General features: G+C 37.3%; 1 protein-coding gene and 1 long non-coding RNA gene across 19 annotated transcripts in view; one reads left to right on the top strand and one right to left on the bottom strand.

The window, feature by feature from the left end:
* The window catches only part of LOC145534474 (uncharacterized), a 30,792-nt gene extending 28,037 nt beyond the window's left edge, over positions 1 to 2,755 (bottom strand). The window contains exon 1 of the long non-coding RNA XR_014074653.1: positions 2,646 to 2,755. This is a non-coding gene — a long non-coding RNA (uncharacterized LOC145534474). The remainder of the gene's footprint in view (positions 1 to 2,645) is intronic.
* DYM (dymeclin) overlaps positions 1 to 14,709 on the top strand; it is a 384,258-nt gene that overhangs the window by 190,015 nt on the left and 179,534 nt on the right. The window contains exon 15 of one of the 18 annotated variants that reach the window (XM_081561972.1): positions 11,594 to 11,758. The exons of the other annotated variants lie outside the window; for them this stretch is intronic. Coding sequence (XP_081418098.1) covers positions 11,594 to 11,758 — 165 coding nt within the window. The remainder of the gene's footprint in view (positions 1 to 11,593; positions 11,759 to 14,709) is intronic. 18 annotated transcript variants of the gene reach the window in all.

Here is a 14,709-nt window from a genome sequence, read left to right as displayed (position 1 = left end):
TATTCTCAGTCTTCCTCTGTTCAACTGTATGTTCTGTGAGATCAAATCCCATGTTTATGACATGTCCATTTTCCTGTATTCTTGCCATTCCCATCAGCTTTTTTTTTCCTCTAAAAGGGCATTTTCCATTTTGATGGTCCAAAATTGGTCTTTCTTGAAATTTTGCTTTTTTTAATCACTGGTGAGAGTAAACTGTTTTCAAATGTTTATTGTTTATGTATTTTATGAAATATTAGCATGTGCATTTTGTTCATTTATCAGTTCCATTTTTTATCATTTATTGATTTTAAAGACCTCTATATAGACACAATGAAAAATTGACTTATGTTATAAATATTTGTGTTGTCTTTTAATTTTATTGATTCTTTGACATTCTGAATGTTTATAAAATCATGTCAATCACCCCTTTTCTTAGGGCCACATCTCTCATTTCCCTCCTTTATTTTTCTCGTCCTTTGATGGATCTTTCTTTACATTCAGCTCTAACTGATTTTGAATTTTGTTTGACTTGCTGTGTAAGATATATGTCTGCCTGAGGGTTTTTGTTTGTGTGTTCGTTTTCACATATGTTGCTTGGTTTTTCCATATTAAAAAAAAAAAAAGTCCCTCTCTCAAAGTTTAAATGGCAACCTTTATCACATACATACTAGATTGTGGTTTTTGGTTTTCTTGGCTGTTAAATTGATTCATATGTCTCTTTTTCTTTTAACACCTTTTCCTGATACTCTTATTATTATAGACTTACATATTTGAATAGCATAAGGTTAAATTCCTCCTAATTACTATTTTTTTTTAGTCTTCTTGGATCTTTTACATGTTTCTTCTACACAGCTGCTCAGTACTTGTGCTTCATGCATCTGGGATGTAGGGGTCATATGAATGGACTTCAGGCATCCTGTGAAGATCTTGAAATTTTATATAAAATATTTTGTGTGACTTGGTACATCTTACTATAAGGGAATCCATATCTTTTATTGGCTTATAAGATGAGCACTTAAACAAAAGAAGTTTAGGAATCACTGTGAGAGAGTTATATTGTCAAAATCAAATATTCCTATTGAGATTTTGAATCTGTGGAGGATAATGGCTTTCTTTGTACTTTGTTTTCCCATCCAGAAGCATACTGGTGTCTCTTCATTTATTGACGATTGTTTTATGCACAATAATAAATTTTTATAATTTTCTTCATACTGGTCCCAAACATTTATTATTAATTTAGTTTTCTTGGTATTTTGAACCTACTAGTGAATCTTCTGACAAGCTTTTTCGAAAGAAAGTAAAAGAGGGCAAGAGGAAGGGAAGGAGAATGAAACAAAAATGGAGTTTGGAAAGGGATATACAAAATATTCTTGGTAGTCCGTAAAGTTTAACTTGCCCCTGGTAATCTCATTTTTATGTTGTAATTTTCTTGTCAAAGTATTGTAAAATGCATTATTAGAAAGCTTGACTCTAGGGTCTTTTTAAAGCATCACTCTTTTGCTTGTGGTTTGGGGATCTTTTACAGACTTAAATGTCGTTCAAGGACAGAACATTTTCATATTTTACTTTGGTGAGGCATGACCATATCAAGTAACATTTCAGAACTATACATTGCATAACCTTGGACATTTTCATATAAGAAGGCACTAAAGAGAATTTATTTTTTTATGAAAGTGCAACTCTTAAGTAACAGTGACTGTTTTTTATGGGATAGCTCCAGACCACATTTGCTTACTTCCCACGCTCTAGTTTTTCTGACGTCCTAAGCTTTAAGTATAGAGGTCAGGATGACATTTTAGGGCTCTAGATTTTAATTCCATAATCTCAAAATGGATATTATTCACTGTATCAAAAAAGCTAGTTTGATTTTATTTTCTAGATTAAAAATAAATTAGTTTTTTGATGTTTTAATATTCATTTTTTAAAATCTTTGAAATTGCACACTTAAAAACATAGTATAAAGGTTTCTTACTTACCTTTAACTCAGATTCCCAAAATGTTAAATTTTCACCACATTAGCTATATTGTGTCCTATTTTTTTCTGAAACTTTGAGAATAAGTTTGTAAACAAGATGTAGTTTTATCACCAAGAACTTCAGTGTATATTTCTTTAAGTTAGAAAATTAACATTGAGAATATACTCTTGTCTAATCTACAAGCCCTCAAATTTTGTCATTTGCCCCACTAATTTCCTTTCTAGGGAAAAAAAATGCTTTTTTATTCCCCTTGTCTGGGATCCAGTCCCAGACTCACATATTACGTTTAGTTGTCCTCTTTATTCTTCTTTAATCCAGAACAGTCCCTTGGTTGGTTTTTCCTTATCTTTCAAAATGTGAGCAAAACAGAAGGTTTTTTGCTTGTTTTTCTTTTTCTTTTTTTAAAGAATACCCCTCAGTTTGGATTTGCGTGATGATTTTGTGCGGTTAGACTTAAGTTCTGCTGTGATCATATCAGGAGACTCACTCATGAGGTCTACTTGACTGATGTTCATATTCACCGTGATCGCTTGTTAAGTTGATGGTGATATGCATTTTTAAAGAGCACAATTTTTATGTTTTCTTTAGTTTTTGCTTTCCTTTGGTGGATTGAGTCCTGGAGTCCTTTCGAGGACTCAGTAAAAATACCTATTTATTTTTAAACCTGTTAAAAAATTTTTTTAACCCTACCTTCTCTTGTACTTTTATTTGGGAGAAGTGGGCAGGAATAGGACTTGGAGAACTTCCAGAGCAGGTGGGTCCTGGACTTGGTTATTCATTGACAGAGTTAGAAGGCCTCTGGGCCTGAGTGTGACAGCATAGTTGGTGGATTCCACTGGGTAGAATTCTTCCATTACTAATTGACAGGATAGTTAACATAGCACTTCTTTATTCTGAAGTTTTAACATTTGTTAAATGGGGATTATAATACCTGGTTTTAATTACCACAGTGGACTATGGGGACAAAAAATGTAAGTAGGCCATAAATGTGAAAGTATTTTTCTTTTTTTCCCACATTTCTCCTTCATATGTTTATAGCTGTATATAGAAAAACATGAAAAAGCTATTGATGAGTATTTCCCTGTGCGCTGATGGCCAACACAGAGATCTCTGATGCGCTTTTCTACGAAGTCTGTCCTTGACTCGTTTCTATTCAGTGCTTCTGTTAATGACTTCTTACAAGAAATCATGAGATTCTCAGTTTTATAGATGACAAAGTCAGAGAGTTCATATTCAAAATTATCTTGACATATTAGAAGGAAACCAAGCACTCCAAGATGACATTTCCTAATGTAAGTTCCAAAGATCAGTTGTAAAATAAAGGATTGGAAGGTTTGTCCTGTAATACATTATGTTTGGTCACCTGCTTAATATGAGCAACTGCTCCAAAAGCCTACTGTAAACTTACACTCATCCAAAAATATTATACTGTTCTATGCATGAAAGGTAATAGTAATATTATCACTGTTTTAAGAATATTTAAAAATTAGAGTATACCTAGAATAAAGTAACTTAGATGTTGATATTTCTGTCTCAGCAAGATTTCAATCAGATGCCATATAATTACTTTTCAATAGTAGTTGTCAGAAGGTGTTCTTTTATGTAAAATGCTGAAGTAAGGGCAACATCGTATCTTTTTATCCATTTTCCTATTTATACCTTTTGAAATATTATATTAATTTTTTGTAGACTACATGCCTTTAAGGCTTCCCTGTTAGTTCAGATGGTAAAGAATCTGCCTGCAATGCAGGAGGCCTGGGTTCAATCCCTTTGTCAGGAAGATCCCCTGGAGAAGGCAATGGCACCCCACTCCAGTACTCTTGCCTGGAAAATCCCATGAACGGAGGAACCTGGTAGGCTGCAGTCCATGGGGTTGCTAAGAGTTGGACACGACTGAGCGACTTCCCTTTCACATTTCACTTTCATGCATTGGAGAAGGAAATGGCAACCCACTCCAGTATTCTTGCCTGGAGAATCCCAGGGACGGGGGAGCCCGGTGGGCTGCTGTCTATGGGGTCGCACAGAGTCGGACACGACTGAAGCGGCTTAGCAGCAGCAGCAGATGGGATAGCAAAGACTCGGACATGACTGAGCGACTAACACACACACACACACACGTACCTTTAAAATAATTTCATAACTGAAGTCTTGTTCATCCACCAATAAATATTTGTCCAGTGGATGCTCATAAAGACTAGCTTGTAATAACAACTGAAGGTAATTAAAAGTCAGTTTTCTGTGCCTTGATTTATATTTAAGGACTACAGACTGATTAAACTGAATTCAAAATAGCAATTTCAAAGTCCAGGGGCTTACTGAGTTTCTGAATTCATTTTTTACCATTATTACAATTGCTGTGAATATATGCAGATAGACTTTGTGATAGAATTGTGTGTGTTTAAAAGGTAGCTATTAAAAACTAGTTTTATTGATTTTTGTTCATTCCTTGTTTTTATTGTTATTGTTGTAAGCTTGAAGTATGAAACCAAAGAATTTTTCACATAATGAGAATACATCTTTGACATGTCTGATAGTCACCTGGGGTATTTCCATTTGATCTCTATTAAAAAATATTTCAAGAGGATTAAGAGGAATGAACCCTAAATTGAACAGTAGCTCTGTTTATGAAGATATTTTAGCTATTTCAGTCATACAGTTTGAAAAGTTTATTATTTGTTTAGCAGAAATGGAAATTGCCTTAAACGTATGTTATTACCAAGACCGTCTTGAAACACTGTTTTTTACTGATTTTTGGCAGCACTCTTAGATTTTCTTCCTGCTACCCTAGGTGCCACTCAGTTTTCATTATCAACTTCTCTCCTCCCTCATCCCTCTCTCCCTTCCTCTAATTTGGAAACACTGTAATTCCTGGGGCCTGGTTCTGTCTCATCACTTTGACTGTAGATTGTCTCAGACATGCTCTCAGACTTTTGATTTCCATTTATGTGTCAGTGTCTATATTTATCTGTATCTCTGTGTTATTCCACTCTTCTCCTAGCTTCAAACTTAGACATATAGCAACATTTCCTGACATCTCACAACTACAGTACCTGAAATTGTACCTGTTCAGAACCAAAGTCATGAACTTTTCCATAAAACCCATCCCTCCTCCAGTTTCTCCTGTCTCAGCATGTGTAGTTTCATTCAGTTTGTAATACCAGAAATCAGGGAGTTTTTCTTGACATCTTCCTCCACTGACATCATCTCCCACTCCAGTCAGGACGCAGGTTTTACTGGTTTTTCTCTGCCTGACCCATGCTCTAAGCCAGCAGTATTTGCCTAACACTGTTGCGGTAGCTTCTCACTGGTCTTTGCTTTTCTACTCTTGCCCGAGTCTAGTTTTTTTTTTTTTCTTTTTCTTTTCCGAGTCTAGTTTTATCTTTCAACTTTCGCCCCTCTCCAGTTTTTATCCTTGCATTGCAGAAATGTATCTTTAAAAATGTAGATCAGACCTGGTGGCTCCGCTACTTAATCCCTTCCTTAATTTTCCATTATAGGATAAATTCGTTAACACAGCCCACAAGCCCCTGCATGCACCTGCTTTGCCTTTGACCATCCATTCACTGTTAAAACCGCCATACTGAACTTCTCAGGTCTGTTCTCAGGTTTGTGAATGCGCCTAGATCGCCCTGCTTTAGGATATTCCCTCTGATCAAAAGTATTGCTCCTGTGACCCTTTAAATTTTAAAAAATTAATTCTTTAATTTCCTTGATACATGAAAATGGCAGAAAGTTCAAATAGTACAAAAGATGATACAGGGTGAAAACTGATTGTCTCCTCCATTCATATTTTCCATTTTTTGTGGTCAAATTTATGAGTCTTTTATTTTTAATGATTCTCGGGTGTTTGGTTTATTTTTGAACTTTTTTGTAGCATTATTTTTCCTTCAAGTCTTTGACCAACTTGGAATTTATTTTAAGAGGCAAGGTAGACAGTCAGCTGTATTTTTTTTCTAGTTATCTACCCAGTTATCCCAACATCTTTTAGTGAATAACTTACCTGGTTTTCTGTTTTAAAGTGCCACCTTTATCTTATACTAGATTCCTGTCCTATTTGAGTCTATTCTGGTGTTTTGTCTGCTCATGCACTGTACCAAACTTTCTGATGGTGTTGCTTTAAAGTGTATTTCAGTAGGTAGTAGAGCTGGTTCCATCTTCAGGATTTCCTGGCCCTTCTTAAATGTTTAATTTTCTATATGAATCTTAGTATTAACTTGTCTAGTTTCTAAAAAATCTTGCTGATCTTTGTGAGCATATTAATTTTTAGAATAACATGAACATTTGATAAGTTTACAATCCTAGAGTTTCCTGTATAAAAATATTTTTTGCATTTTATCGAGTCTAAAATTTTTCCTTACTATTTTATTTTTAAATTTTCTAAATGTATTATTTTCTATTGGGGTGTAATTGACATATAACATTATTAGTTTCAGATGTTGTTGTTGTTTAGTCACTAAGTCTCATGTCTTGACACTTTGTGACCTCATGGACTGTAGCCCGCCATGCTCGTCTGTCCATGCGATTTCCCAGTCAAGAATACTGGAGTAGGTAGCCATTCCCTTCTCCAGCGGATCTTCCCGACCCAGGGATTGAACCTGAGTCTCCTGCATTGGAAGGCAGATTCTTTACTGCTGAGCCACCAGGGAAAGTTTCAACTGTACAACAGAATGATCCTATATTTGTGTATGTTGAAAAATAATAATAAGTCTAAAAACCACAATAAGTCTAGTTAGCATTTGTCATCATACATAATCACAGATTTTTTTTCTTCTAAGTGACAACTTTTTAAGATTTACTCTCTTTGCAACTGTGCGAAGAGAGCAAATGTGCAATACGGTGTTATTAGCTTTAGTTGCCATGATGTACGTTACATCTTCATGCATGACATGTATTTTAATAACTAGAAGTTTGTACCTTTGACCCACCTTCACCATTTAACCCCGCACCCTTAGCCCCTGCCTCTGGCAACCACCAGTCTGTTCTCTGTATCTATGGGCTAGGATTGTTTTTTGTTTTATTTTCACATAGAAGTGAAATCCATCCTTCAGTCAGTCAATTCAGTTGCTCCAGTCGTGTCCGACTCTATGCAACCCCATGGACTACAGCACACTAGGCTTCCCTGTCCATCACCAATTCCCAAAGATTGCTCAAACTCATGTCCATCGAGCCAGTGATGCCATCCAACCATCTCATCCTCTGTTGTCCCCTTCTCCCACCTTCACTCTTTCCCAGCATCGGGGTCTTTTCCAATTAGTCAGTTCTTCCAATCAGGTGGCCAAAGTATCGGAGTTTCACCTTCAGCATCAGTCCTTCCAATGAACATTCAGGACTGATTTCCTTTAGGATGGACGGGTTGGATCTCCTTGCAGTCCAAGGGACTCTCAAGAGTCTTCTCCAACACCACAGTTCAAAAGCATGAATTCTTCGGCCCTCACCTTTCTTTATAGTCCAACTCTCACATCCATACATGACTGCTGGAAAAACCGTAGCTTTGACTAGATGGACCTTTGTTGGGTAAGTAATATCTCTGCTTTTTAATATGCTGTCTAGGTTGGTCATAGCTTTTCTTCCAAGGAGTAAGCATCTTTTAGTTTCATGGCTGTAGTCACCATCTGCAGTGATTTGGGAGCCCAGGAAAATAACGTCTGCCACTGTTTCCACTGTTTCCCCATTTGTTTGCCATGAAGTGATGGGACCTGGATGTCATGATCTTAGTTTTCTGAATGTTGAGTTTTAAGCCAACTTTTTCACTCTCCTCTTTCATGTTCATCAAGAGGCTCTTTAGTTCTTCGCTTTCTGCCATAAGGGTGGTGTCATCTGCATATCTGAGGTTATTGATATTTCTCCCGGCAATCTTGATTCTAGCTTGTGCTTCCTCCAGCCCAGTGTTTCTCATGATGTACTCTGCATATAAGTTAAATAAGCAGGGTGACAATATACAGCCTTGACACACTCCTTTCCTGATTTGGAACCAGTCTGTTGTTCCATGTCCAGTTCTAACTGTTGCTTCCTGACCTGCATACAGATTTCTTAGGAGGCAGGTCAGGTGGTCTGGTATTCCCATCTCTTTCAGAATTTTCCACAGTTTGTTGTGATCCACACAGTCAAAGGCTTTGGTGTAGTCAATAAAGCAGAAGTAGATGTTTTTCTAGAACTCTCTCGCTTTTTCTGTGATCCAGCGGATATTGGCAATTTGATCTCTAGTTCCTCTGCCTTTTCTAAATCCAGTTTGAACATCTGGAAGTACATTGTTCGCATACTGTTGAAGCCTGGCTTGGAGAATTTTGAGCATTACTTTGCTAGCATGTGAGATGAGTGCAATTGTGTGGTAGTTTGAACATTCTTTGGCATTTCCTTTCTTTGGGATTAGAATGAAAACTAACCTTTTTCAGTCCTTTGACCACTGCTGAGTTTTCCAAATTTGCTGGCATATTGAGTGCAGCACTTTCACAGCATCATCTTTTAGGATTTGAAATAGCTCAACTGGAATTCCATCACCTCCACTAGCTTTGTAGTGATGCTTCCTAAGGCCCACTTGACTTCACATTCCAGGATGTCTGGCTCTAGGTGAGTGTGAGTGATCATGCCATCGTGATTATCTGGATCATGAAGCTCTTTTTTGCATAGTTCTTCTGTGTATTCTTGCCACGTCTTCTTCATGTCTTCTGCTTCTGTTAGGTCCATACCATTTCTGTCCTTTATTGCGCCCATCTTTGCATGAAATGTTCCGTTGGTACCTCTGATTTTCTTGAAGAGATCTCTAGTCTTTCCCATTTTATTTTTTTCCTCTATTTCTTTGCTTTGATCACTGAGGAAGGCTTTCTTATCTTTCCTTGCTATTCTTTGGAACTCTCCATTCACGTGGGTATATCTTTCCTTTTCTCCTTTGCCTTTCTCTTCTCGTCTTTTCTCCGCTATTTGTAAGGCCTCTTCAGACAACAATTTTGCCTTTTTTCCTTTTCTTGTTCTTGGGGATGGTCTTGATCCCTGTCTCCTGTACAGTGTCAGGAACCTCCGTCCATAGTTCTTCAGGCACTCTGTCTATCAGATCTAATCCCTGGAACCTGTTTGTCACTTCCATTGTATAATTGTAAGGGATTTGATTTAGGTCATACCTGTGTATTCTGTTGGTTTTCCCTACTTTCTTCAATTTAAGTCTGAATTTGGCAATAAGGAGTTCATGATGTGAGTCACAGTCAGCTCCCCGTCTTGTTTTTGCTGACTGTATGGAGTTTCTTCATCTTTGGCTGCAAAGAATATAATCAATCTGATTTCGGTATTGACTATCTGGTGATGTCCATGTGTAGTCTTTACTATCATTTATCATACATATTTGTGTATAGCTTTTTATTTATTTTGAATACTTCATCATTTTTTCATATCATTGTTATAGAATCATGGTATTTTTTAAAAACTGATTGTTTTTTTAATAGAGGAAGGCTTTTTAATTTTGAACTCACTCTTTTTGCCACAGTCATGTATTGCTTGTAATAGATTTTTAGTTGACTCATATCTGCCTCCCTAGCCCACACTGTTAATTTAGCTAACTTGAATACTTCCTTAAGATGTCAGCTTAAAGTTCACTTTATAAAAGCCCTTCCTCAGCCTCTAGATCTCAAGATCTCCATTTTATTCCTCTTGAAGCATTCTATAATTTTCCTTTAGAGTGCTTATTGCACTTTGAAGTTTGAAATTTTACAATTTTGGTGGAATTTTGTTATTGTCTCAGATCTGTCTTTCTATCTTATAAGCTACATGTATAGGTAAGAATTGTATGTATTTTCCTCCTCATCCTATCTTTAGTGTCCAGCACTGTTCCTTCATGGGGTAGATGGTATTCTATAGATACCACTTAGCTGATTTACTTGATTGATTCATTACTTGGTTGAATGGATGATTGGATTGTCCATTTGTGGAAATGTTACCTATTTCTAATCTTTCCGTCTCTTAGTTTTATTTTCAGTCTACCACAGTTTAAAAATTACTTGTTGCCTTCTCAGGAACTTGATATACTTTTGGTATGGTTTTTCATACATGGTTCTCAAAGACAAATAGTCTAGGCACATCAATTGATGTGTTTACTGTTTGGTTAACTGACTTTGTCAAATTGATTTGATATTTTTCTCTTTCAAAATTGTTATTTTTAAGTAATCTAAAATGTGACACAAATGAAATTGCTCTGACAATAATAATATTAAATTATTTTTACCTTTTTATAATATCACTTCAGAGTTTTGGAGTTATTGAACCTTTTTACTTTCATGTTGCAGTTTGTGTAGTTGAGCCTTAGATAAGATCAAGTACCAACTATTATAAAGCTGCCAGTGGTTGGGCTGAATCTAGATTTCTAAGTTTTCTGACTCTTAGTTTAGTATTCCTCTACCATGGTGTCCTCCACATTGCTGTAGTGGTCTTGCTTGTCTTCCGGGAATGTATTTGTACTACAAAGAGCAAATACGTCACATTACTTTCCTCTACCAAGACAAATTTTATATAGTTAACTAATTTTTAGACGTTTCCCTCTGTCATTATATCTGATTATTTTCCTTTTAAATAAACTTTTTCTTAAGAACAGTTTTAGGTTCCTAGCACAACTGAGCAGGTAGTACAGAGAATTCCCACCATACTCTCTGCCTCCTGTCTCACTTGGCCTCCCCCAGTATCAACACTCTGCCCCAGAGGTGACACATTTGTTACAACTGGTAAACCTACTTTGACATGTCATTATCACCCAAACTCTATAGTTTATGTGAGGTTTCACCCATGGTGTTTTGCATTCTGTGGATCTGGACACATGTATAGTATCATGTAGCCACCATTATGATATCATACACAATAAGTATCATAGAGTTGAAATCATACATTATATAGCCTTTTCAAATTGGCTTCTTTCACTCAGTAATATGCACGTTAAGTTTTCTTCATGTCTTTTCATGACTTAATAGCTCATTTCTTTTTAGTGTTGAATAACATTCCACTGTCTGATGTACCACCATTTATTTGTCCTTTTACCTACTGAAGGACATCTTAATGATTTCCAAGTTTTAGCAATGATGAAAAAAGCTGGTATGAACATACGTGTGCAGGTTTTTGTGTGAACATACATTTTCAGCTCATTTGGGTAAACAAGCTCATTGGGTAAGCATGATTGCTGGGTTATATGGTAAGAACATGTTTAGTTTTGTAAGAAATCTAAAACTGTCTTCCAAAATGGCTGTACCATTTTGTATTGCTATCAGCAATAAGTGGGAATTTCTGTTACTCCACATCCTTGTCAGCATTTGGTGTTGTCAGTATTCTGGATTTTGGCCATTCAGATAGGTGTGTAGCGGTATCTCGTTGTTTTAATTTGTATTTCCTTCATAACATATGATGTAGAGCATCGTTTCTTATGCTTATTTGCCTTCTGTATATCTTCTCTGGTGAGGTGTCAGCTTAGGTCTTTTGTCCACTTTTTTTAAAACTCACTGTGTTCGTTTTCTTTTGTTATCTTTTTAATATTTTCTTTTAAAAGTTTTTTTTTTTTTTGGATGCCATTTAGTAAAAACACACAGAAAGCTTTGAGGTCATTAAGAATGATTTATTTTTTCAAAGGAAAACTCTCTTTCTGTTTTTCTCCTTTTACCCTTGTCTTTCAGTTATACCTGCCGCCACTTGCGGAGATATGTTTATGTGTTGGACAAACTGTATTTCCCCCACTCTCACTGTTCTACGCTTCAGCATTGCTTCTCGACCCTCAGTGACAATGGAGAGGAACTCTTGTCTTTAACTTGCTCTCACATTCTCAGATCCTATGCTTCCAGGTTATTAACCTCTGCTGTCCATTTACTGCATGGTGCATGCTGTATGCTGTATATGACTGATAATTGCATGCTTTAATGGGATACATGTCAGTTAAATGATTAAGGAGGAAATTTATATTTGAAGTGATACTAAATTCTTTAAAAGAATGGCTGAGTTTTTTTTTTTTTAAACAAATGTCTTAAGTATTTTGTTATGTTTCATGGGAGAGAGAAAAGTTTTCAACCACATAGTTGTTATGTAAACTCAACAGAACTTTTCTCTACTTTGCTTCATTTGGAAATCTTTTAACTTATAATAGTTGGGATGCTCAGTCTGGTTTATGTATGAAATAGACTCTACAGTAACTATTAATTACATATGGATTTTGAGTTCTCTTTCTTACTCTGCTTGTAAGCTGAAAGTTGGCTGTGGGGCTTAACTCGTATTTTGATAGACATACGTTCAGCTAAGCATGTTTGATTTTATAAGAAGGTAGAAATTACTCATTGGAATTTTGTATTTCTTACTCATTTTATTTATATATAGAGCGGTTATAAAATCAGCAAATTACATGTGTAATAGATGAATCTAGATTAAACATAATGATGGGTGGGAGTAGTAAGAAAGAGACAAGCCATCAATCTCACAGGTCAGAGAAAATCAGTGCCTGTTGTTTAGTAAAGGGGCAGTATGACATTACTGCTTTGTACTTGTACTTGACATTTTTGACACTTTCTGTAAGTCAGAGATGACACAGATCAGAACTGTGTATTGTTAGCCAAGTATGGTGTGTGAAGGTAGTGTCTTCACTGCCAGTTGATTTGAGGAAGAAAGAAAAAATTCCATGACCATCCTCTAGAAAAGAACAGGCTCTTAAAATTAAAATAGAGCTTTTCAGGTGAAGATGTATAGGAAAGCTTCAAACTATTCAGTTATATCTAAGTGAAAACACTTTGATTATTAGGAATTGAGGACAGTGTGACATCTAAGGTGACAGCCTTTTCTTGGCAGCAGAAACATTTTAGACTCCCATATTCCCAACCCAGGGATCAAATCTAGGTCTCCCCCATTGTAGGCGGATTCTTTACCTCGTGGCTCAGCTGGTAAAGAATCCACCTGCAATGTGGGAGACCTGGGTTCAATTCCTGGGTCGGGAAGACTCCCCCGAGAAGGGAAAGGTTACCCACTCCAGTATTCTGGCCTGGAGAATTCTATGGACTCTATAGTCCATGGGGTTGCAAAGAATCTGACACGACTGAGCGACTTTCATTCGCTCACTCAGTGATGTTTGTCAGACTCTTACTGAATCAGTAATGACATTTTTAAGAAATGAAAAAAATCAGGGATCGAAAAGCAAGTGGAAATAATAGTTCAATTCTTACATGTATAAGAGGAGAATTTACTAAAGCCAGTGACTTTCAGCTGACTTATATAAAGTGAGTGAACATCAGGTAAGTGAATACTCTTTGGACCTGGAGATAGAACGTATCTGATTTCAAGGAATGGAGACAGCAGCTACTAATCACTGCACCTCTGAATTGAGCAGCATGATTGACCTTGTCCTTATTTGCTAGTGTACTAGTCAGGGTTCTCCAGAGAAACAGAACTGATAGGGTGTATGTAAGAGTGTGAGTATGTATGTTATGTGTTTGTGTATAGAGGGAGAGATGTAGATTTATTTTAGGGAATTGGCTTTGGCGATTGTGAGGGTGAGTCTGCAATAGGACAGACAGAAATTCGGGTATTGATGTTGCCACCTTAATTGCTAAATCCATAGGGCAGGCCAGCAGGCTGGAAACTCAGGCAGGATTTTTATGTTGTAGTCTTGAGGCAGAATTCCTTCTTCCTCAGGAAGCCTCAGTTTTTGTTGTGAAGGCCTTTACCCAGATTTTTGAGGGTCATCTGCTTTCCTTAAAGTCAACTGATTATAAATGTTAATCACATACCAACATACCTTCACAGCAATGTCTAGATAACGTGTTTGACCAAACAGCTGGGCACTGTAGCCTAGCCAAGTTGGCACATAAAGTTACCACCACACTATGCTTCTTCTGTTTTCCTGTGTGTCTTCATGTGCATCATGTCTGTCGTACCATACTGTGTTTCCTGGGGGCATAGACACTCAATCTTAACTCCTTATTGTACATCATATAGTGCCCCATGCCTGGTGCGTTGTTCATTAGTACCAGTTGCAACAGTAATACCATCTACTCACGCCAAGTATCTGCCAGACCATCTGCCACATGTGACAACGTGCTCTGGTACTCTGGAGTCTCCCCCCTCACTTTGCAGGAACAGACAGGAGAGAAAAGTGCATGGTCAACTGGGAAGATAAAAGGAAATGGAAGGAAAAGGACCAGGAAATCAGAGTAGGCAGGAAGAAAAGAGAACAGTTGAGAAGGGGAAAGATGAAGGTCCCACATGGCTGAAGAAAGCAGCGTGCATTCTCGAGCCCCCTTCACCTAATTCCTGGCCAAGTTAAATCCATGCTCAGTTTCTGAGTCACTGTAGCATTTCTTTCCCATTTTCCTTTTGCTCAAAGCCACCTCTTCTCCCCCCCCCGCCCCCCCCCCCCCAGCCTATTACCACTCCAGGTCATTTCTCATCCTCAGGAGGTTGTTCTGAACGCTCAGCAGCGATGTAAAGTATTAACCCTCTGAAGGGAATGTTTTGCAGTCCAACATCCTCATCAGGACTGAAAAGCCTTAAGGACACGTTGGTAAAGAAATGTCAGGCCCTGGTAGGCCTGATTAAGAAAAGATTCTGATGCCAGCAAAACTTACGGCATTTTTGAAATGCTGTCCGCTTTCAACTCTGACTGCCCTGACATCTCATCTCATAACAGCATTTGCATCAGAAGTGTGTGCATGTCTCTTGGCCTCCAAATTCTGCCGGGCCCTGTCCACTTTTCATGAATAGCAGAGAAGAAGTGCAGAGGTTAGGAACATGGGCTCCTCCTTCTCCTCCCCTG

This window comes from Giraffa tippelskirchi, chromosome 14 (genome assembly GCF_054371585.1).
Source record: "Giraffa tippelskirchi isolate mGirTip1 chromosome 14, T2T-mGirTip1v1.2.pri, whole genome shotgun sequence".
NCBI classification, from domain to species: domain Eukaryota; kingdom Metazoa; phylum Chordata; class Mammalia; order Artiodactyla; family Giraffidae; genus Giraffa; species Giraffa tippelskirchi.
The sequence above is the reverse complement of the archived record's forward strand: the minus strand, read 5'-3'. Positions and strand labels throughout refer to the sequence as shown.